The following is a 23,884-nucleotide window of genomic DNA, read 5'->3' on the forward strand; positions in this document are numbered from 1 at the left end:
ATTCCTTCTGATTTATTTTTTTGTTCATTAAAAGGTTAATGTTGTATACTCGTTTGTTTTCATCTACTAGGACTGTGTAAGCATTTTTAGGCAACTCTCGTAATCCTTCCCTGCCACGTCTTGCCAGGTGAAGTTGGGCATCAAAAAAAACTTTGTGCTGCAGTGAAATAGGTTCATCACAGTTAAGATACCACAGTGTTTTATGAACAAGTCCTGTGCGGATATAAATTATTTTCTAATACTGACATCTTTGCCTTCTCTACGTTGTTTTATTAACAATTGATACTAATACATTGTTAGCGGGTGCAAACATCATGCATGATATTAACAGCTCTGCCAAAGTGTGGATTATTAATTTGTCTATTTAGTCCCGCCCTTATCGATATAAAGTTTTGATTACTATAGCTTACCCCTTTAGCATTTCTTACCACTGCATAAAAATGTCTCAGAAGGCTGCAATGTTCAGGCAGTGGTTGCCTATTTTCTACCAACCAGTCTCTGAATATTTGAGTTGCCCATTTTGTTGCTGTTCTAGTCTTGATTTCAGCCCTCTGCACATCAAGTATATTCCAGTTCATGTGCAGCAAAGTTTTGGCAGTGTTTTTCAGGCATCTCTTTGTATTCCAGCTAATTTATTTACCCATTCATCAATGTTGAGGCTTTTCCAAAAACTGAACATTCCTTGGGGGATTTGCCATAGCTACTGCTCAGTTCTTTACCTGGTTCTGACTGTTGAGTTAACTGCACTTTAAACAGTAGAATGGATTGCTAGTGTCAGTTTGCAGAGTTTGGAACACTCCGCTGAGAGGGCCTCTACCAGTGAATACAGATATCTGGAGCTGCACCGTCTTCAATGGAGCTCTCGACATCCCAATGTTCTAATTTTAGAAATAGTGATGTATTTGGATATTTTATAACATTCAAAGGCATGAAGTAAAATTCTGGTGACATTTGTAGTGCAAACTTTAAAGAGAGTTTAAAATTTTTGTGTCTGTTCACAAAGCTACAGAATCAAAGTAAACCAACAGCCACGCCTGTGGCCGATTTGATTTTTTCATAATTCTTTTGTGAATGACTGCTTCAGATTGAGATCCTCGAATGCTGATATTGAGTCACTATTTCCAGTGCTGTAATGCTGAATATCCCCAGTGTGTATCTAGATCCTGGCAGACTGTGGCCACACAAAAAGGGACTCTGGCACAGTCTAAATAGATAGTGTGACAAAAATTCAACAAGCGAAATATCAAGTGACAATATGACCTAAGATTGGGAAATAGGTGTAGAATATTCAATATGTGAGTATAATTTATGGGCTGTACAGGGTACACATCTGGGAATACATTTTCAAATAGGAGGCTAGTGGCATGAGCCGAGATGTGTAGGCAAGTCTCAAAATGTTCAACATCGACAAATGGCTGAAAATTGGAGTAAATAGGGGCCACATTAACTATGTTACCACATGATAACTTTAATGCACATATCTGAGAGTGAACCAAGTCAGGAACAAAAAGCATCTGCTAAATAGTTAGGTTCTGCACTTGTAACTACTGTGGTTGTAGAAGATGTTTGGAAGATTTCATGCACAACAGTCGTCGAGGGGAATCTCATCTTTACGAAAGCCACTTTCTGTTATTCTTCTCTTTTTTTAATCTGCTTAGAGGCATTCAACTCCCATAAATTCTGCTGTGTATTTTTTTAATTACCAGGGACTTTTCCCTTCTTATTTTTCTATTCTTGAGAAAATAAATTTGGAGATTGTGCAGTGTACTTTACATCAGGGAATGACGTGCCAACATTTTCAAACAACGAATCCCACGCTGGATGATGAACTGAGTTCTCTGAAGATTGGGGAAGCTTAACAAAACTGGCTAAGACGCTCCATGTGAAGACAATAAACGTTGGTCCAAAAAGGTTTTCTAAAATTTGTGTGGATTTGGCCGTAAAGGCCACTTTGTTAGAATTTGGCGTACTAAATATGGATGTTAACAATTCAGGAAAGTGACCTTGCGAGTGAGCTGCTTTGTCTGCAGTTTGATCACAGTAGCCAGTATGTTTTGAATTGTCACCATCAAGACCAAAATAGGAGGATCAGAAACTGCAAGTTGGGGAATGGGAAAAATAAGTTGATAATACATGTCCTCATGCATCTCAATACACAGCATGGAAGCAGGAATTACTTTAAAAACTGCATTACAATGACCAGAGCATTCTCACGCTATGCTGCTACACCTAGGTATTGTTGTAGCTTAAGCCTGACAATCCTGATTCACGCTATACCATGATCACCATAGATAGGAAGTTAAAAATCTCTTCAGTTTATCTCTGTGAGAAAGGTCTAGGGCGACGTTACTCAAAGTACGCCCCGCGGACCGCCAGCGGCCCCACGGACCTTCCTTGGTGGCCCGCGGACACGTACAGGAAATGCCATATAATAATGGCAGCAGTATATAAACATAGAAGAGGGCCACGGGAGCATGCACAATCGTGGCTTCTTTGCGCATGCTCCCGCGGCCCTCCTCTATGTTTACCTATGGCGGCCATTATTTATGGCGTTTCCATGATGATCCTGGAAGCCAAAGCCCCATAAAAGTTAGCGCTTGCAGCTAACTTTTACGGGGCTTTTTTGTCTGCTTCCTGTCACCGGCTCCACGTCTGCTGCCCGCCGTTCTACATTTGTGGCATCTTTACAGTGCTTTATTGAGGCAGGTAAGGCTCTTTGGTTATTTATTTGTTTTTAATGTAGTGTTTGTGTTACTAGGGTAGGGGTGAGAGCAGATTGCGCTGTGTGTATGTGTTACTGGGGTAGGGGTGAGAGCAGATTGCGCTGTGTGTGTTACTGTGGTAGGGGTGGGAGCAGATGGCGCTGTGTGTGTGTTACTGGGGTAGGGGTGAGAGCAGATGGCACTGTGTGTGTGCGCTGTGTGTGTTACTGGGGTAGGGGTGAGAGCAGATGGCGCTGTGTGTGTGTGTTACTGGGGTAGGGTGAGAGCAGATGGCGCTGTGTGTGCGCTGTGTGTGTTACTGGGGTAGGGGTGAGAGCAGATGGCGCTGTGTGTGTGCGCTGTGTGTGTTACTGGGGTAGGGGTGAGAGCAGATGGCGCTGCGTGTGGGCTGTGTGTGTTACTGGGGAAGGGTTGAGAGCAGATGGCGCTGTGTGTGTGTTACTGGGGTAGGGGTGAGAGCAGATGGCGCTGTGTGTGTGTGTGTGTTACTGGGGTAGGGGTGAGAGCTGATGGCGCTGTGTGTGTGCGCTGTGTGTGTGTTACTGGGGTAGGGGTGAGAGCAGATGGCGCTGTGTTTGTGCGCTGTGTGTGTGATAATGGGGTAGGGGTGAGAGCAGATGGCGCTGTGTGTGTTACTAGGGTAGGGGTGAGAGCTGATGGCGCTGTGTGTGTGTTACTGGGGTAGGGGTGAGAGCAGATTGCGCTGTGTGTATGCGCTGTGTGTGTGTGTTACTGGGGTAGGGGTGAGAGCAGATGGCGCTGTGTGTGTTACTGGGGTAGGGGTGAGAGCAGATGGCGCTGTGTGTGATACTGGGGTAGGGGCGAGAGTGGATGGCGCTGTGTGTGTATGGCGCTGTGTGTGTTTAGCAATGTTTTTAAAAAGGGGGCGGGGTGGTTGTGCCCCCCCCATAAGCCCACCCCCCCAGTCACTTCAGTGCGGCCCTCGGCCGCAAACCATACTGCAATTTTGGCCCCCGAGAAAAAGTTTGTGAGTACCCATGGTCTAGGGGGATAGATGGTTGGTAACTTTAGATTACTTGATTGTCTAAAGAGGCAACTTGCCCAGTTTTTTCAGGTCTCACAGAGGTATGAAGATCTTCTGAATAGGGGAAGGGACAGTTGCACTTTATTTTTGTAATACCTGGCATGCCCTCTAAAATTGTACAGCAGTTCCAATGCATACTGCATGGAGTGAAACGAGACCTTAAACAAACAGTCACCATAGTATTGTAGTTGACAGCAGGCTTTTCACACAAAGAGTCTGAGAGATTCTGGTAGTTGTTGAAGCTTATTATTTCATGTTAGGCCCTTAGGAAACAGTCACAGCCAGGTAGGTCCTGTTAGGGCTTTATGGTTGCTTCAATGCAAACTACTCACAAGCTTCACCCAGCACAGACACCAATATTCAAAGAATCATGACATTCTCACTGCATCCACACTCAACATTCCACATTATACCCATGCAGCCCATGTACCATGGATGTACCATGCCATTACATCATTCCCTTTCCTCACGCACAGGACAACCGGATGCACACAGTTATACATCAAGTCACGGGGTCATCTTTTTCTCTTACAAAAAGGAAAAACCAGACACGCACATTATCCTCTCTTCTTACACACAGGACACAAGCAAACCAATTCAACAAAGGCCCAGATACAACAAAACAAGCTCACACGCTTTCTCCATCTTCCACCTGCAAAGCACACATGACCACAAGGACAATACACTTCATCACACTCTTGCACGCACATACAAAAGTGAAAGTCAGCACTGAAACACCAAGTAAAACCAGCTTGCCAAACCAACATGATCATGTGCCAGACAGAAGAAAGCACTTCAATCAGTGCCTGCTCACTGGAAGCTGTGCAACCATCAAAAAGAATTTCTCCTGAACACAGCGTTGACAGCCTTCAGGAGGCGCATGTTAAAACGGTTGAATACAAAATTCAGACAACAGTTAGAATCCAGTATGTGTATTTTCACACTTTAAACAAGGCAACCAATAATAGGTACTGCCTCCTATAGCTTGCAGTGTCAAATCCTCCCATATGTACAAAAGGTGACCGGTCCCAGACCACATATAGGTAAAGAAACCAATGAAAATAAAGAAACTATACCTTGCATTGATGTACTCTGCACCTGTTACCATGTACCTATCAAAACTTCCCACTTGTACACAGCGATGACTGGTCCTAGAGCATCTTGAGGTAGAACTTGTAGTCTGAGGCCACAACACATGGCACACTTGCCCACATTTCCTCTTGTTATAGAATACAACTCTTCTCCACTTTGGTTCACCACTGGGTACTACTTCATGCAACCTTGTCTGAGAGGGTACTACTTTTACCCAATTTCACAAACTAAGAGGTACCCCCCATACATCATCATGGAACTGGGTAAAAGTCTTCTATCTATATCATCACATACAAATGTACTATACTTTTGTCTCTCGTATCAGGATGGGGACCCATCTTCCCCCATCTTGCTAGGACCACAAATGGTACATTGCACTTCTGAAAGTTTGCAACAGGGTACTCCACACTCATCCCATAACAACACAATCTCCAGTGAATTGTACATAACTACGCACCTGCAGTCATTTACAAAATAATGTCACACCACTTAACATCACTGCATTCATATAGCTGCACACCCTCCTCCATGGCTAAGGGACAGCTGCAACAACACTAATTTGCAAAAAATAAAATAAAACCATAAGCACCATATGATCACTCAGGTTTTTCTAAAATGCAATCAAAATAAAGAATGTACTCAAAATATTGTTTTTATGGATAACGAATAGAAATAACCTCAAATATGTATGGTAATTGCACTCATGCATGTCATTCACATCGCACTGAACATTTTTAACTTGTGCATAGCAGCAGCCTCTCCACAATAAAGTTTCCTGGCATGTGTTTGCTAATAAGCTCACTGTCTGGAAATGTCAGCACCTAAAATATTAAGAACCACTTGAAGGCCACAACTCACCTATGCTTTAAGACAATCGATCAGAGGACCATAGAAAATAAGGAGGAATCCCAAATGATTCTGTACAATTGCCACCTCCCAGTTTCTTACTAAGTAAAACTCTCTTCAGCAAATTGTAGGACCGTTTTTAACCTGAATGAGGCATGTGAAGCAAGTCGATAGCCATCTTCCCTCTTGCTGGCCTTACTGAACAAGACAATACAATTAAATTCCATGTCAGGACTGGAGGCTCCGATTATGCTTCTGCTGAACTGTCCTCTGTCTATTTTACATGAAGGGCAGTCCGCATGCATGCGAACTCCGCCAATTCCCATCCTTGGCCAATGTGGGTGATCTAAACGTGCAATGAGACACGTTATCCATCTCCTGCCTCAGCCCTCCACGATCAGGCTCCATCTAATAATTTATCTGGACATTATCATCATCATCATCATAGCCCAATGCCCCCTGCTAACCATAACACACCTTGAGTGGACAATTCTCCTCCTTTAAGACCTTGGATTCATAATCAACGCTCAGAAATTGATCCCGAGTCCAACTCAATGCTTGGAATTCCTAGGATTTCAGGTGGACTCCCAGGTGGGCTAATTGCTCCTTCCGTCACAAAGAGTCAGGAATATCAAGAAGTTGCTGAGAGCAGTGTTGAGCAGGCAGGCTGTACCTCTGAGGTCCATAGCTCTTCTGGTGAGACTGTTGGCCTCACTGATACAAGCAATTTTCCCAGGCCCCCTTCATTATGGTGCTCTTCAACACCTAAAAAACAGCATCCGTGCAAGGATCTTTCCTGCTCAGAACAGATCTTTATGTTGGAGGAAGCCAAGACGGAAATCTCTTGGTGGTTCGGCCACATAGAAGCTTGGAATGGCAGAGCAATATTTGGCTGACTCCAGAGATGATACTAGAGTCAGATGCCAGCTGTTGGGGTTGGGGGAGCCTGCTGTATCTGATCTCCACAGAGGGCTGCTGGTCCAAAGAAGAGCTGAGTCTCCACATCAATTGCCTGGAACTCTTAGCAGGGGTCCTTTGCGATTTGGAGTTTTTCTCCAGGGAAGGCAAAGTGTTGCATACTTATTCGCATAGACATTTCCAGAGTCCGCCATGAGAACAAGTTAGGTGGGACCAAATCACGACTGCAAGCGGAGATAGCCAAAGATTTTTGGCACTTTTGTCTTCAGAATGATATATCTGTAACAATGGAAGAACTCCCAGGCCAACACAATTTAATTGCAGATTGGCATTCACAACATCTTCGAGACTTCAGCGACTGGAGACTTCACCCAAAAATCTTCCATGCGCTTCACCCACATTGGGGTCCATGCGAGACAGATGTATTTGCATTGCGACTCAATTGTCAGATTACGATATATTTCAGCTGGCGTCAAGATCTGGGTGCATGAGCCACAGATGCATTTCCCTAGGACTGGACCCCCTTCTAGGGTTTTGCCTTTTAGTCTCATGATGATTCCCAGAGTGATGGCACAGTTGAGATGACAGTGATGGCACAGTTGAGACGACAGAAGGCAGAATTGGTGTGTGGAGAGCGCAAGTGTGGTTTCCAGTGCTTCTGGAACTATGCAATATTACTACTGTGGCGGTAGAGCGTCCTGTTGGACCCAGGAGGCCGTCCACATCCACTGATCTAATCAGGTCACCTCTCACTATTGGCCTCGAGGGTTTCAGGGAAAGATGGAGTCTCACTGGTCTTTCGTGAGAAGCGAATGGCTACACTAGCCAAGCCTGGTGTTCAGAAACACACAAAAGACAAGCTTCTGCATGGAGGCGCTGGTGTAATTGGCTTAATGAAATGAGTGTGGATCTCTTTGGAGCGGTTTGCAGTGTAGTTTTTAAATTCTTTTCCTCGCTAGCCACTTCAGGCACGGTATATTGGTCGGTGAACAATATTAGGTCAGCTATATCAGCGGGTCATTCTCCAATAGAGGGCAGACTGGTGGGAGAACACCCGGTGATGTTGAAACTATGAAGAAGTAGTCGGATGGTGAAACCTCCTCAGCCGAAATATTCAGCTTTATGGGATGTTAATATAGTTTTGTGATTCTTGGATTCTTGGCTGGACAATAGATATATCTTCCTAGAAAAGAGTTATCGGCCCAATTGACCATGTTATTATTCCTCACTTCCTGTAAACGAGTGTCGAATGTGAGAGCAGTGGCGGGACAAATTTTCTTGCCCGAAGGAGTTTCATTTACTATTTCCAGATGAACTAAATGTAATTTTATGTCAGTATTTTACCAGTCTTTCCAGATAATCCTAAACTTTGTGTAGTGCAATGTCTTGAAAGCGTATTATGCAAGTACAGCTGAATATCGTAGAGATATGAAATACCATTTGTTGATTGTGCTACAGAAACTATTTCACCCTGTCACACTTGCTACTTTAGCAAGATGGATGTGCTGGCTCCCAGGTATTGACATTATTGTGCTTGCTCCTCTGGCAAAATGAGAGCCAATGGCTTCAAAATCTTCAGCCCTGGAGTCTTGTTTAGATATTTTAAAAGCAGGAGACTAGTCATCCGAGTCTACGTTTAAGTCTTTTTATTACAAAGCCATTGTAGATGTTGCTTATGTGGTGATGACTCCGCTTTAAACAAGCGCCTCTGGTCCTGACTTAGAAAATACACATTTCTAGCATTTGTGACAAGAATTTTCAAATCTATTAAGGACACAGAGGCAAGGGTTTTCCCACCCATATGTACATAATAACATACAGTTGATATAAGACAAAGATTTGTGCATGATATATGATTGTTTCCAATCTGAAGAAGTTGTTTATGATGTTTAACTGTATTAGACCAGTGTTTACGGCTTTGATATGTTACTCCTTTTCAGGAAACGACGAGAAATTAATAGGTTCACACCATTATTACGAGCTTTTTGAGAATGGCTCATGTGCATGACCTAGGCACATTGTGTGAGGATCAACACTCTGTTGAGGGGAATACTTTGATTCTTGAATCCATATCTTTCAGCAGAGTTCCTGTTAGAAACAATGGTTGTTTTTTTTCAGAGTGCTCAAAAGATTAACATTTTAAGATCCCAGACTGTTTAACTGTTCCGGAGCAAAGAAACAGGAAGCTTTGTTACAGTACAGTGGTTAAATAGGGCTATCGGCATACATATGACTGTGGGGTGTTAATGGGAGATAGTGTTTGAAAAAAGTTTCTTTGATTGGCTGTTGAAAAATATAAAAAAATTGTCACAAATGCTAGACATTTTTAAGTCCCTTTTCTCTTGCTATTAACAATGTAGAAATAGTGATGAAAGAATGATGGTTCTCCGTCATTGCTCCTTATCTCACTGCAATTCCAAGACACACATTGAACAGGTTCCCTCTGAGTACAGGCACTTGCTCCAAGAACATGCCCTCGCACACCACATATAATGCTAAGAAGTATAGTACTCGCTCCTGTACCTTGAGCACCTGCTACACTATGACACTTCAAAACACACATTGACAACACACCCGTCATGGCCCACACCTTCAAAGCACCAACCATTCCAACAAAAACAGTTGTCTTTGCTAGTGCACTGTATCTGACTCGCAAGTATACTAATTGTAATTGTATTTATATAGCGCTTATTACCCCAGATGAGGCGTCAAAGCTCTTTTCGGCAAGTAGCACACTATTCTGGAACCCAAAAGGATTAGTGGTGGATCAGTATAAAGAAATATGAGTACAGTATTAGAATGAGTTAATTTGAGCAGAGGATGTACGAGTTTGTTAGTTGGATTGAATAGAATAATGGCGGGATAGAGGCAGAATCCAGAAGTGTTAATTGGGAGTTTATGGTAATAGGATGAGACTTGGGATGAGTAAAAGAGAGATGGAGGAGAGAGAGTGTGTAGAAATGAGTTAGGGAGGATGAGTCAACGGTGAGATAAATGAGGGAGAATTTAGTAGGGCTGTTTGGGAGATCATAGTAGTAAGCTCAGGTTTGGGGTCAGCCAGGAGCGGTAGAGGAGGGAAGAGCTTAGGTAGGGTTATTTTGGAGATTATAGCGGTAGAATGGGTTTGGAAGGAGTCAGAGTGGGGATGGAGGATAGATTGATAGAGGTATAAGGTGATGGGGAGACGGAGTAAAACTTATGGAGCGGGTAAAACATTTTTCCCCTCTTGTAAACTAGGACAAAAGTAATGAATACATAGATACGTAAATACATAGTAAGGGAATATATGTGTAAGGTATATAATAATGGATATAATATTTTGAGATTTAAAGTTGTATTGTGTAAACATATGGCCAGATGTATCGAAGGTTTTTACCCAATTTATGTCTATGGGAAAATGTGTTCTTATTTCCCATAGACTTTCAAGATGTGCAATATTTGAAGTTAATTTGTGTACTTTTCTAACATTTTATCTTTCCTCAATATTTCAATAGCTATATGCTTGCAGGTAAATAGTTAAGATAACATTTGCTCATTGTGATAGACAAAATGAAAAGATTGATAAGTAATAACTTATCTAGGAACTATGCAATGACCTATGAACATGTTAAGAATAGACTAATATACACATATATATGTATATAAACATTATTATATAATACTTATATATACACACACATATATATTTAATCGTGAGTAAAACATACATTTGTTAAACAGGCTTAGAGAGTAGGGGCGGAGCTAACCGCTGAAGATGGCGGCAGCATAGAGGAGTAGCTCCGGACCGTCCCTCTAAGAATCCTGCAAACTCCAGTGCGCTCACAGTAGAACAATGCAACCGGAGCAAAGGCAGATGCTAGAGGCCCGAGCCGACGGCGGATGGTTGGTGGTGGCCCCCGCTGGTCGTACAGCCACGCTAAAGTCACGGTGAGCAGGGTAAACGCCACTGCCCAAGATGGCGGACGCAAGGGAGCACTAAATCAACAGCCGCTGGTGCCAGCTACAAGCGTAGGATGTGGCTGCTTTGCTGGCGCCCCAACGCTTGCACCCCAGGAAGGTAAGAAAGTATCAGGCTCCTGAGACCCTTCCCCCCCACGAAGGAGACATGCGACGACGTGCACTAAAGGGAGTGGAGCGGACCTACGGAACACCAGCCCTACTGCCCACTCCCCACCTCATCCCCAGCAGAAGCCAAGCCGAAGGTGAGGCGTGTCGGGAGTGGTGCACGATCAATGTAGCTCTCTGGAAATGGCCTTATTGAGCAGCGCGGTTGATGGTGGCGAGCTCACCCCTCAGATCTGGGAGGTAGGGGAGAGACAGCGGAGGGTGACACTAGTCCAAGGGTGCTGCATGCTGAGAAAGTACCCTACTCACTGTGAAGACAGGGGCTGGCAGACGCACCTACCCACCGAAACCACTGCACTGCTGTGCCTCAACTGCTCAATTTAAGGGGCATGAAGCTTCTGATACCTCACAAAGGGGTACTGCTCTGTGCTGCCACTCCTGCGCCTGTACATTTGTGGCCATTCAAACACCCTGAGATGGTATGAGAAAGATGATGGGCCCTACCTCACCAGGGTGCAACTGGATGCTGGGCAGAGCTTCAAAGTGAGCGACGGACAGGGCTAGTACTGGCATAAACCCCCTCCCCCCCATTGTGGACCCAAGTGAGACAGAGTGGCAAGGGCATTCAGGCATGCAGGGGCTTCCCACCTGACCGGGAAACTGCGAGGCTAGCAATAGCAACTAGAGGCAGATGTGAAGACGTGCGAGCGGACGGTTGGAAGCCCCAGAGGCCCCACGCTGTAGGGGAACTGAAAGAACCGCTGGGATGCCAGGAGTCCCTAACAGCAGAGAGGGGACACACATTGGTGGCAAGAGGTCCCTCACCCAACATGAGTGGGAATACGTAGGCTGGACCCAGTCAAATGCTGTAGAGGGATCCTAATGGGGACACAATGCCCTAAACCGCAGTAGTTGCATGCAGTTAGCCCAGAATATGGGCAAAGTGGCAGAACAATGACGCCACAGAAGGCAACCCAGCCCCCCTCCCCCCCCCCAAAAATGCAAGACACCGTACAGAAGATCTTAGAGACGATTGAGGACTCTAACACCACCCTACGGCAGGAAAAGTGTCTGCTGAGTTGGGCCTACTGAGAACTGATCACCAGAAATTGACAGATAGGGTAGAAAACACAGAGGAAGAACCGACGAAGCTGGGCACATCGCATCGGGCGGAGCAAGCTCAACTCGCCCACCTCACAGACAGAATACAGAGACTGGAGCACAGGGCAACAGACGCAGAGGGCCGAAGCTGACGTAATAACATACATATCACAGGCCCTCCAGAAGGTATAGAGAGCACTGACATGGTAGCCTACCTGGAGCACTGGATGAAAGAGCTTATGGATAAGCAACAATTCACACCAATCGCAGCAAACAGAGTCCCAGCCAGACCTCTCACGCCAGGAAGACCTCCCAGATCAGTTGTGGCCAAGCTGCTGCACTACAAGGATCGGGCCTTACTACTTCAGAGAAGGTGCGCAAAACCGGCCCCTTTGAGGTGGAGAACAGCAGAGTCAATATGTTCCCGGACTGTATGGCAGCAGTGCAGGCCAAAGGGCGTCCTACATGGAAGTGAAGAAAGCCTTAAGAAGAGAAGGAATTCGGTACACCCTGTTATTTCAGTCTAAATTAAAGATAATATGGGACGGCCACACCCATTTCTGCCTGGGCCCAGAAGAAGCCTGGACCGAAACAAAGCCAGAGAGGATAACCTGGGACCGCATGAATCCACCACACCTCGATGACAGAGAAAGAGACACTGGTCCAGGGATCAGCCCAGAAACAACAGAGTGATTCGGCCGACACAAATGCAAGCAAGTCAGGGAAAATGTGCGGCGATCAGGGCAGCTGTGTATTCGACAGAGTCGCCCACATCAGACAAAGACAAAAATGCCCACACAGGTGTCCATGAGACAGAGGACGACTCTGATCATAAATCAGTTGCAAGCTTACTTGACGATCTCCCACATGTGATACCTCAGACAGCAGAAGACCTTCTTTAGCAGATGTTATCTTATAACATTGTAAAGACCTCCTACTACAGGAGAGGCAACCCACAGACAGACCTGGTCTGGACACCATCGAAAATCGACGCTATTGAGACGTCACACAGTGAGCAAACCCCCCCCCCCCCCACCACCACCATTTGTCCTTGGATTACTCAAGCAGAGTGAAGTAGATGGCTTGTCACAGACTGACATCACAGGTTTGGGCTGTTGGCCCTTGCCGCACTGCCCTGGGGACGGGGAGTTGGGGATGGAATAGTCCTGTTGTTATTGTTGATGCCTAAATATGTGATTGGTGTGTGGGGGTTGGTACCGAGTCAAAGCACCATAGCATACTGACATACATGAAGAGGAAAGGAGTCCACATTGCTATGTTACAGGAGTCACATCTCACTAAGGTAGAAGTTGATCACCTCCATAAACGCTGGCGGGGACAACTGTTTGCCACTACTAGCTCCGCATACGCACGGGGAGCACTTGTGAGGGTGGGTGCGGGAAGGAGTACCCTTTGAGCCTATCTCGGTAGACACAGACAAGGAGGCCCAGTATGTATTAGGAGAGGGCCGCCTGTACGGAAGATTAATAGTGCTAGGGAGCATATATATCCCCAATCAAGACCAGGTCGCCTTCCTCCACACACTGTCAGAACAGCTGACTAGATGCCCAGATGGCCCATACCTCTTTTGGGGGGTTGGGGGGGCGGGGGGAGACTTCAGAAGCGTATCTGACCCAGACTTGGACCGCTCTACACCTCCTGTCCAAGGGGTGGCGGCAATTAGAGTGGCAAAGGGCTTGACGGTGTGGAGATCTAGGTGGGACATTTGGCGGATTCAGCACCTCCTCTATAGGGAATTCTCCCACAACTACCACACCTATCAAATACACGAGGATTAACCATATGTTTTGCACAGCTAGCATCAGCAGTACCTTCATACAATCAGAATATTTAGGCCACAGTGTCCGATCACAGTCCGTTACTAATAACCATGCAGACACTTAAGAAACTTCCACCAATCCTGACATGTCGTCTGTAGCCTGGAGCCATGGAACACGAGGCTACTGCACGGGACAAAACGGTGGGGATCAGTCAGGAGGTGAAGGCTGACATCCTTCGTATAGAAAAAGCCTTACACAGGTGGGAATTGGAGTTAGGAACCAATCCGGAGGCTCCCCAACAGCTCTTAGAAATACAGGAAGCACACAATGAGGCAACAGTACGCTGTAGATGCCATAACTACAAAACACGCACAAACTGGATATACGAAGAGGAGAGGAGGGTAGGGAGGCTGCTGGCCTGACTGATTAAACCGGAAAGCAGGGGCACACCAATCACTCACCTGACTTCTAGGGATGGGGCTATGTTGTACTCACCAATATAAAGTAATAATTATGAGTTTAGATCTTACTACATGACCCTATATAGCAAGCTGCCACCGGCGGAAGAGGGTACACTCCACGACTACCTGGAGGGCCTACACTTGAGAACACGTTCGGCACAGGATAGTGACCAACTGGGGCACCGGTGGATGTGCAAGAGGTGCCATCGGCTACCAGAGCTCTGGCGACGGGGAAAACCCCTGGGACTGACTGCTGCCCCCCTCACCCCCCCCAGAATTTTACCAAAGATTTGTATGGTGGTGGGTTAACCCCTTGAGTGCGGGCGTGAGCCACCGGCCGACACCCACACTACCTCCCTGGTGCAGGTCACGACCAGTAGCCGACACCAGGGAGAGGATTTTTTTTCCCCAAAAAAACACCCCGGGAGACACAGAAGATCTTCTGTGTCTCCCGCCCCCCCCCTTCACTGTTTTTTTTCCCCCATCGGAGCAGGAAGCGGCCCCTGCTCGATGGGGAAAATGTCCCTAACGGCCTTCCTGATGGAAACACCTCAGCAAACGTCTCCCCCCCACCACCACCACACACACAGAGGGGCATGTATATATATATATATTTTTTTTTTTTAAAGGTAGATCGCCGCCCCAGACATTTTTTTTTTTTAAAGGCAGGTGGACCCCCTGTGGGGGCAATAATTATTTTAGTAGTTGTATGGCTTTATATATATATGTCCAGTTGAAGGCTTTTGACGAAACGCGTCAACATTTGGCCGGGACAGCGTGTGTTATTTGTTCTTTTTGGGCACCAATTTGGTGTGATTTTTTGGAAGTCTATTTTGGTTTGCCTGCATGAACTTTTCTAATAAATGGAGCTGACGATTTTTTACATGAATTATTTTTGAATTGTGCTCATTATCTACCTTCCACGATCTCTTGGATATTGTGCAGCCTTTTGGTGCCAAAATATGTTGCACCGTTCTTTGAAAAAAAAAAAATATATATATATATGTCACTTTTGTCAATGCATGTGTGGTTTCCCTGGTGGCCGCGATCGCTCCCCAGTAAAACCGAACCCACATAGAAAAGTGATATATATGTATTTGCCACCAGCTGTCGTGCAGTTGCAGCTTGCGTCTTCAAAGCAATGCACATACTTCAACTGACACGTTTCAACTGTACTTTTTAGGCAGCAATAAAAAAGTCAAGTAAGTCGTGTGATTATGTTTCTGCTAGAAAAGGATCAGACTTTTGTCTAGTTGCAGTTCTGATGCCATAAAGTAGCGCAGAAGGTTTATATGCCTACTGCAAAGAGTAAATCTGTATTTGATATAAATAGCTGAGTACATTAGTAAATTCAGCCATTACCTGCGCTATAATACAAATGAAATGTATGTGCGGGGGCAGTAATGGAGAGATGAAGGGCACTTTTGCTGGGTGGTAGTGAGGGAATCCGAGGAGGACATAGGAGTGGGAGCACCAATAATGACTGTTGGACTGGGCACTAGAGGTGCTAAATACTGTGAAGATTGGTATGTGGCAAGGTGTTGAGTGTCTTGAAAGATCATGCTGATTGTGGGAAAAAGCGATGGTAAGGTGACCTCTACTGTTGCACGTATCTCTCACACACACACCAGCACGTAGGGTAGTGTTTAGAAGCAACAGTTTAGCCAGTAGCAGAGATGGCATCTTGTTGGATAACTGCTGCTCAAGAGCTCACTTGGGTTATAGAGAACAAATCTGACGTAGGACCAGAGACTGGGACAGCATCTGAGGGATAGGACAATGGCGCAGACTCTGAGCGATTTAGTGATTTTTCAGTCGGAGCCAGTGGCTGACACCAGGGAAGAGGTTAAAAAAAATCATCTGGTGCATTGCACCTGGTGATTACTCCCCACCCCCCCAAACACACCCCGGGAGACACAGAAGATATTCTGTGTCTCCCCCTGCCCATTTCAATGTTTTGTTTTCCCCATCATAACAGGAAGCGGCCTTACTGCCCCTTCCTGCTCAGATGGGGAAACCGATCCATTCGATAACTCCTCTTCCAATAATTATGGGGGAGGTGATGAGGACAGTCCTGCTGTCCCTTCGCAAGCACAGTCAGTGCAACGGGACAATAGCGGGTTAGCCCAACCCAGAGAGCAGGTGCATGCGGCGGCACGCACAGAGGTATAGTGCTCTCTTGGGAGCTCCCCTATTTAGTTCAGCCCCAAATACTACCATCCAAATTGTATTGTGGAGACATCAAAATTATCTATTACAAAAACAAAAAACTGGTTTTGTAAGGCAGGCACCTGTGTTTTTGGTGCTGGGCTTGGCGGCCATATAGGGAAACATATGAAACCCGGACATTTCTGGAAACTAGACATCCGGGGAGTCCACAGAGGTGTTACTTGTGTGGATTCCCCAAAGTTTTCTCATCCAGAATACCCTGCAAAGCTGAAATGTTGAATACAAACTATTTTTTCTTGTATTTCTGTCACACAATCTACAGGAATATGCTGGGATCCACAAAATTCCCACCACCCAGTGTTTCCCCACCTGTCCTGATAAAAACACTACCCCATTTGAGTGCCTGTACCTAGTACCTGTGTCAGGAATGGATTACCCCAGGGTCAACAGTTGCCCTCATGTAAGGACCAACATTGACCATAGTGTGATCTATTCCCGTCACTAATTTCTTGGTCCCCTCCAGGGGAATCCACAAACTCTGGGTACCTTTAGAATCCCTAGGATGTTGGAAAAAAAGGACACAATTTTTCCAGTCGCCATAGATTATTAGGCCAGGCACAGACTGGGTCATTATTTTCCAGTCACCACATGCAAATATATCCGTTTTGGAAGCATTCAGTTTGAGATGGCTTCAAGTCATCTGTTGATCAACGGCTCTAAGGCATCTGAAGATTTGTGAGTTTCCAGTGTCTTGTCGGCATTCCAGTTTGAGGAGCATTGTGTGTCATCTGCATAGTTGTAGCACGTGAGTTGAAATACATTGATCAATTCTGGTATTGACATCATGTAGATACTGAAAAGCATAGGTGAGATGATTGAGCCTTGAGGGACCCCTGCTTTTGTGAAGCAGGGTTTGGACAAGAACGGGGGTAAAAGATGGCAGTAGTTCTATTTTAAAGGTCGGATGTGATCAAAGCGAGAGCAGTCCTTTCCACGTCAGCTTCATGGAGTCTTTGAATTAGGATGCCATGGTGAACAATGTCAAAGGCAGCTGAGATATCCAAGAGAGGTAGTGCAGCAACTCCACTGCGGTCAAATGTTTTTGAGATCATCCCAGATGGTGATGAGGGCAGATTCAGTGCCTCTTCCTGGGCGGAGTTTGGTAGTCTGAAAGTATGCAGTTATCTTCAATGAATTGTGACATCTGGGGGAATGCTGCTCTTTCTATTAATTTGCACAGGAAAGGTCCATTTGTAATTGGTCTGTAGTTGTTGGGATTATGTGGGTCCAAGTTTGTTTTCTTTAATAATGGGCACATGTATGGCTTTTTAAGGTTCCAATAATTAAAGACTTAAGGATTCTTCTTACTGATGTGGCAGCAGATACAGATAATAAAGAGTGTTCTTGAAGATGTGTGCTGGACAAGGGCCAGGACAGCCGGAAGGCCTGCTTGCTTTGACCAAATCCATAAATTCAATTTAGGATATTTGTTTAAAGGAGTGCAGAGGCAGGGTTGGTTTACTTTTGGAGGGGATCTGAGGAAATGGGCTAGTGCTGGTGGTTTTCCTGTGTTTTAAATAGGAGTGCAATGTGTCTGCCTTGGTTGTGTGACGTTTTGCCAGTTTGTCTGGGAATTCTTGAGTAATGGTATGAGTTCCTTCCATGCATTTAGGTTGATTGATGATTTGTATATTCTGTTTGCGTAGTTGAGGTTAGTCTTGAATGTTGTTTGTTTTGAGTCAGGTTTGTTGCAGCCTTCTGATTTGTTATTTTATCTTTTTTAAGTTCTGTATTTCTTCAAGGCGTTGTTTTTCTTTTATCCCGTTTAGTTTTTTTAGTGGTATTAGGATATCGAAAGCTTACTGTAGCCACTCAAAGTTTTTGAATAGAATTTATTTCGTCTAGATCTGGGTTGGCTGTTAGGTGTTTTCCAAGTCCTCAAAATTCAGTTTTTTTCCATGGTATGTAAGGTGGTGTTGGGTGTGTTGATTTGTGGTTTTTTATGTTGCAAAGTTACCAAATGGTGGTCTGACCATGTGACTGGCGTGATGCTTTGAATGGTAACTAGTTCTGGGTTTACAAAAATGACAGCTAGGATCTGTCCGGTGATGTGTGTGGTATTGTGGACAATCTGATATAGGTTCAATGTGACTAGGCCAGTGGAGATAGTTTTTTGATGGGGCATATTGGGTTTGTCAAACCAAATGTTTAGGTCCCAAGAATGCATAAGTTGGAGTATAAGGTTATAAGGTTTGATACTGTGTATAGAAATGTTTCTGGGAATGCTGAATTGTTAGGCGGTGGTCTGTAAAGGAGGAGGAAGTTTGTGTACGGTTTCATCTGGTGATGTGGGCCTTACAACCTTGTATGGAAATGTCTATTTTGCTGAGATTTATTGCTTGTTTGAATATAATAGCTAGTCCACCCCCTATTTTGCCCACATGGTTTTGTGTGATGGTTTGATATCCTGGAAGGACGGCTTCATGCAACACTGGACAATGTCGTCTCCCAACCATGAGTCTGTTATGAATAGTAAGTCAGGTTGTGCGTCGGTGAGTAGGTTGTGGATGTGGTGCTTGTTTTTTTGAGAGAGAGTGATCGAGCATTTATGAATAAGCAGTTTAGAACTTGTGTTTTGGTGGTGGTGTTATTTTGTTTTGGAGAATGGTGAGGAGTATTTCGGGAGCTTGTAGCAGGTGTGTTATTAGAAGTGATAACAGTACAAGGATCAAAATAGTGTTGTTTTTCTATATTTTGGTTCCTCGTCCAGCAGGCATAGGAGGAATTTTGCTGGATCTGTGTGTGTTGGACTTCGTGGCTGAGCGTGACATAGTACGTTTTGTTCTTTTTGTAGAGTAGCCTTGTGTAACAGACAGGGGAATGCAAAGTTGTCAAGAGTGGCATGTGGTTTATTTTGTTTTTGTATATTTAGGGTGGGAGGAGCATGGGTGAGGGGTGGTGGAGGAGCATGTGGATCAAAATCGAAGGCTCTAAATTGTGCAATAGCTGAGAGGAGAGTGAATGAATGTTGCTGCTTTGGGGTTTATGAGGTAAATGTTTGTGAAGAGTGAGAATTGGAGTAAAGTTTAGTCAGGATTTACATTTTTTGTCAGTCATGAGGGTGGGTGTGGGTGTGATGGAAAGTATTATAAAAGTTTGTGTTATTTTGTTGTGCTGGTGTGTGTGGTTTGTTTTGTTTTTGTGGAGTAGTGAGAGGAGATATTGACGTAGTGGTTTTCAGTGAAGGACGGACAAGAGTTAAGAGTGAATGTGTTAAATTTGATCGCTGGTAAAGTTAATGTGTGTGTGGTGAAGCGGAATGTAAGGAAAGTGTTGTTGTGTGTAATTGGTAAAAAGATGAGGATGGTGTTGGTGGATGGAAGGCCGAGTATCGGTTTTGTATGAAAAGTGAGTCTGTGTCTGGATAGAATAAAGTTAGGTATAATGTGGTTTTGTGTTGTGCGGATGTGTTAGTAGTAACGGACAGAGTTGTGCTTGATGTGCGAATTAAGGTGTCACAATGTTGTAGTGGATGTGTGTATAGGTGTGGTATGTGGGGTTTTGTGGTTTTTGTAGAGGTATGGAAGTCTGTATGAGGTTTGTTGTGTATGAGTTGGATCCTTTGCTGATATTATGTTTTGATGTTGGAGGATGTGGTGGGATTGAGCTGGTTGCTTACAGATGTACAGATGTGCAGTATTTCTGGCCCTAGACTCGACCAGTCCTAAACAGGCAGCTGAACTTGTCCTCTCCACCCGGGGCCTTGATGCTCAAGGCTGAGAAACCCTGAGCCCTAGGCTTAAAGAGCTCTATTTCCCAATGGAACCTTAGCCAATCAGATGCCTATCCCTAAACTCAAGAGCCAATGGGAGACCTGGCCCTATTAACCAATCAGAACCCTAGCCCTGGCAGCCAAGCAAAATATTAACCCTAGACCCATAGGAACCTTAGCCCTCGTACCAATCAGAACTCTAACCCTGACAGCTAGTCAAAACAGTAACCGTAGCTGCCAATCAGAACACTAACCCTAGACCTTTAGACCAACAGGAACCCTAGCCCTAGTACTAATCGGAATACAAACCCTAGACTATTACTCCAATAGGAAATCCTGGCCCTAAAGCCAATCAGAACACAAACCCTGACCCTTAAGCCAGAAATACTAGCCCCACAACCACTTGCAACAACCAATAGAAACTTATATAAAGGTCATGTTGCCTTACACCCAAGCCCCTGTGGAAGGGAGGTGCTCCTCTATTCAGAATATCCTTGGATATAGATAGGCACAATACATACTTCCAAACTAGCAGATTCTACTTTTCAGGTAAGGGACATAATTGAAACCACTGAAATACTGCTTGTCACATACTTAAATATATGGCAATTTCAAAGCAAAAACAAGTGGTGCATACACTTTCCAAACACAGAGCAGAGTAAGCAGTCTCCTAAATACACTGGTTAGCCACTGAGGAGTAGGTAGCCTTTGGTTAAAACAAAAAAGGGGGTGGGGGGGGTGCAGCTTTTATGCAGTCTAGATGAAAAACTTGGAGGGAAAATCCAAACAGTCACGGGTTAAAAAACAAAAAACACAGCAGTTTAGAAGCACCAAGGCCCATATTTATAGTTTTTTATCGCCACATTTACTTAATTTTTTGATGCAAACACGGGTCAAACTTACAAAATATAATTGTATTTTGTGAGTTTGCACCGCTTTTGCGTCAAAACAACTACACAAATGCAGCGCAAAAAAAGTATAAATATGGGTCCAAGTTTGCAGAAACACAGGGAGCCTAATGTAAACAGGCACGGGTAGGCGAAAACACTTTAAAAAAAAAAAATATATATCAGAATACACAAAGTATGTGGCCTTCTTGGACTCTTGCTCACTGGGCTGTATTAGAGTGGAGGGAAAGCTGGGCTCATAAAATGGAGGTACTATTATTCTTGAATCCTACTGCTTTGTTTTTTGTATTATTATTTTTAACTGTCCAACATGAGTTTTAAAAAAGAAAATGGCTATGAAGCGGTCAACGTTGGCCACGTCATATTGTTTTTTTTTCCTTATTTGTAAAGCACACAGAGCACGAGCGGAGTTGATTCAGCTAAGAAACTTCTGGGCCTGGGTAGGAGCCACATTTTGCTGGTCTTTCGGTAGTGACATTACAGGTGAATGTCAGCTAACAAGATGCTTGTTTATAAGTTCACATCACATCATCACTACCCAGTAAAAATACTAGTTTTAGGCTTGTATGTTGCCATTTTGGTTGAAAAGTATTTATACTCTGGTTTGTTAGCCTGATGCAACAGCACGTGCATCGAAAGTACAACTTACCTAGAACAAAAAACTGTATATAATTAGGAGTAAGACAGCAGGGAGGCACATCCGCAGTTGGCTTCTCTGCTTCTAAAATACTGAGATATGAGCCTGGATGGATCTCGAACAGTGATACTTAACTTTACCACTGGCAAATTAAACAACAGAGATTGTAACGTTTTCTTTACATGGTAAAATGCACATTTGTTTGGAGAGACGTCGCTCGATACATATACACAAAGCGCTGCTGCCTTTTAGTAGAATATCTGACCCGCCCCAATTGTCACGAAACTCCCCGACATTAGGGAAGGGATGCGCTTAATACAGACTAGTTATTAGTACAATTCACTGCAGCAGAAAACACAGGGCAAATGGCATTCTTATTGTGAAGGATAACAATTGCCCAGAAATCGTTGCAAATATAATAAAATTATAATAATATATATCAGGGCAATACTAACCTTGTTTGGCCCACTGTAAATAAGGGCGTTGGTTTCTCGTGTAAAACCTTACTGTGCCTTTCATGTTCCCCAAACAATAACTGCTCGGCTCATTATATACCGCCCCTAACATGCAGGGCAGACATGATTCCCACATATAGAATCAAATGCTGTTCCACCACAGCTGAGGCATCCAAATATGAACGCTTACTTCACTGGCACATACATATTTCCGCTATAAGTTAAAATTAATTGAAATACAGACCGGTAGCCCCTTCCTTTTGCTTCAATGCCGATTGTCAAAACAAGTTCGTGGCTTCTTTTCTCGCTACAATTGCTTCTATGAGGGCTGTGTGCTGATGAAGACACTGTGCTGACAGAGCATGTCTTTTGCTCCTAGTTCTTAACACGTGCTCGCTATCCTCTGCACACTGAACCTCTGTGATCACTTTGTTAAGCCGATATCCTGTTGTGCTCACCTTCCTCACTGGACTCATCCTACCCAGTAGCCAGCATTGACACCCACTTGGGGCGGATCTGGGAGTGGGCGATCCCACATGACTCCTCCACGCTCACGGGGTATCTCTCCGCCACTATACAGCCCTCCTCCTCTGTGAGGACCAGCACCCAACTATTGCCAAAGTCCTACTGCAAACCAGCGTGGGAACTTTTAACAACGTCACCAAAAGTGTGTACTTTTCGGCAGGGTCTTCACACAAGTCTGGTGTCGTGCTAGGATAGTAGGATAGTTAGAGCACGAACGGTCCAGTAAAGAATACATTCTCGCTCCAACTGGAATCAACTTTCAGACATCCCTCAGAACGCAGGTGCCATGAATCGTCATGTTCCAACAGCATCCACACGCGACATTCTAGAACTTGCTCATGCTGCATCATATACACTACTTCACTACACACAGTTTATCTGTAACCTACGCTCAAGTACACCTTTAAAGCACCAGCGACCTATGCAACAACTCTCACTAATCGCAGAACTATCAACCACGTGTGATGGCGTTCATGAAATAACAGAGTAACAAAAACAGAGAGTTCGCCGAAAAAGATGCTTCAAACACTTGTCAGTTGGAGTAAGCTTCATACAAATGCAACTACACAAGCTGAACTGCGTATACACCAGCTGTGACTTTCCAAGCGTAGGAGAATGGTCGCAGCCACAACATACATCGCTAACGGTGGACCTAACTTCTGCTCCTCTTACCCTTTAAGATGCCAGTCTCGGTTCCTACCCACACGTGGTTCCATCGCGCCGGGTCAGCCATCCTATTCGCCTTCACGGTACGGCTGGATCCAGGTCAGAAGCGCTTCCTGTTTGGTTACGTCATATCCGCCACGGGGGTAATGCTTTGTAGAGCGCATGTGCAGCTTGCATTTTACAAAACACTCTCTGCCAATTTAATGCAAAGGGAAACTGCTTGTGAAAATGGGCTGATTCCTTAATCGTTAAATCTTGGTTCCGTTATCGCACTCATATCTGATGATATATCAATAATCATCTCTACTGCTGTAGACACTGTTCCCCCGACGCTGACTCCATTACTACTCTGCCGCTTCGGGTACTTGCTGTGGTTATTGCTACTTCTTTCCTTATAGATTTACTTTATCCAAAATTGGCACAGCTTTAAAAAGACCCCGGACCCTCACAATAAGTGCAACCAATATCTAAAGAATAACTAAATGGGTTTTAATTATGAGCGCTTACTGGAGATTCGAGAATAGGAAGTTGGATAATGTTCAATTAGATAACAAATACACCGTGTAACAATATATATAGGCAAATGGTAAATCAAATCTTTACTGTACGGTTATTTAAAAAAAAAATACAATTCGAAAAAAGGGAACCACTCATTGGCCACTGAAGCAGGCACTAAAATTGAATTAAAGTACAAAACCCATAGTTCCAAGAGAAACAAGC

At 44.5% G+C, this 23,884-nt stretch overlaps 1 protein-coding gene across 1 annotated transcript in view; it reads right to left on the reverse strand.

Annotated features, from left to right (window-relative positions):
* WDR74 (WD repeat domain 74) overlaps positions 1 to 23,311 on the reverse strand; it is a 50,021-nt gene extending 26,710 nt beyond the window's left edge. The window contains exon 1 of the mRNA XM_069207169.1: positions 23,171 to 23,311. Within this exon, the coding sequence (XP_069063270.1) occupies positions 23,171 to 23,231 (61 nt within the window). The 5' untranslated portion in view covers positions 23,232 to 23,311. The remainder of the gene's footprint in view (positions 1 to 23,170) is intronic.
* Positions 23,312 to 23,884: the final 573 nt, after the last annotated feature.

This window comes from Pleurodeles waltl, chromosome 9, assembly GCF_031143425.1.
Source record: "Pleurodeles waltl isolate 20211129_DDA chromosome 9, aPleWal1.hap1.20221129, whole genome shotgun sequence".
NCBI classification, from domain to species: Eukaryota; Metazoa; Chordata; class Amphibia; order Caudata; family Salamandridae; genus Pleurodeles; species Pleurodeles waltl.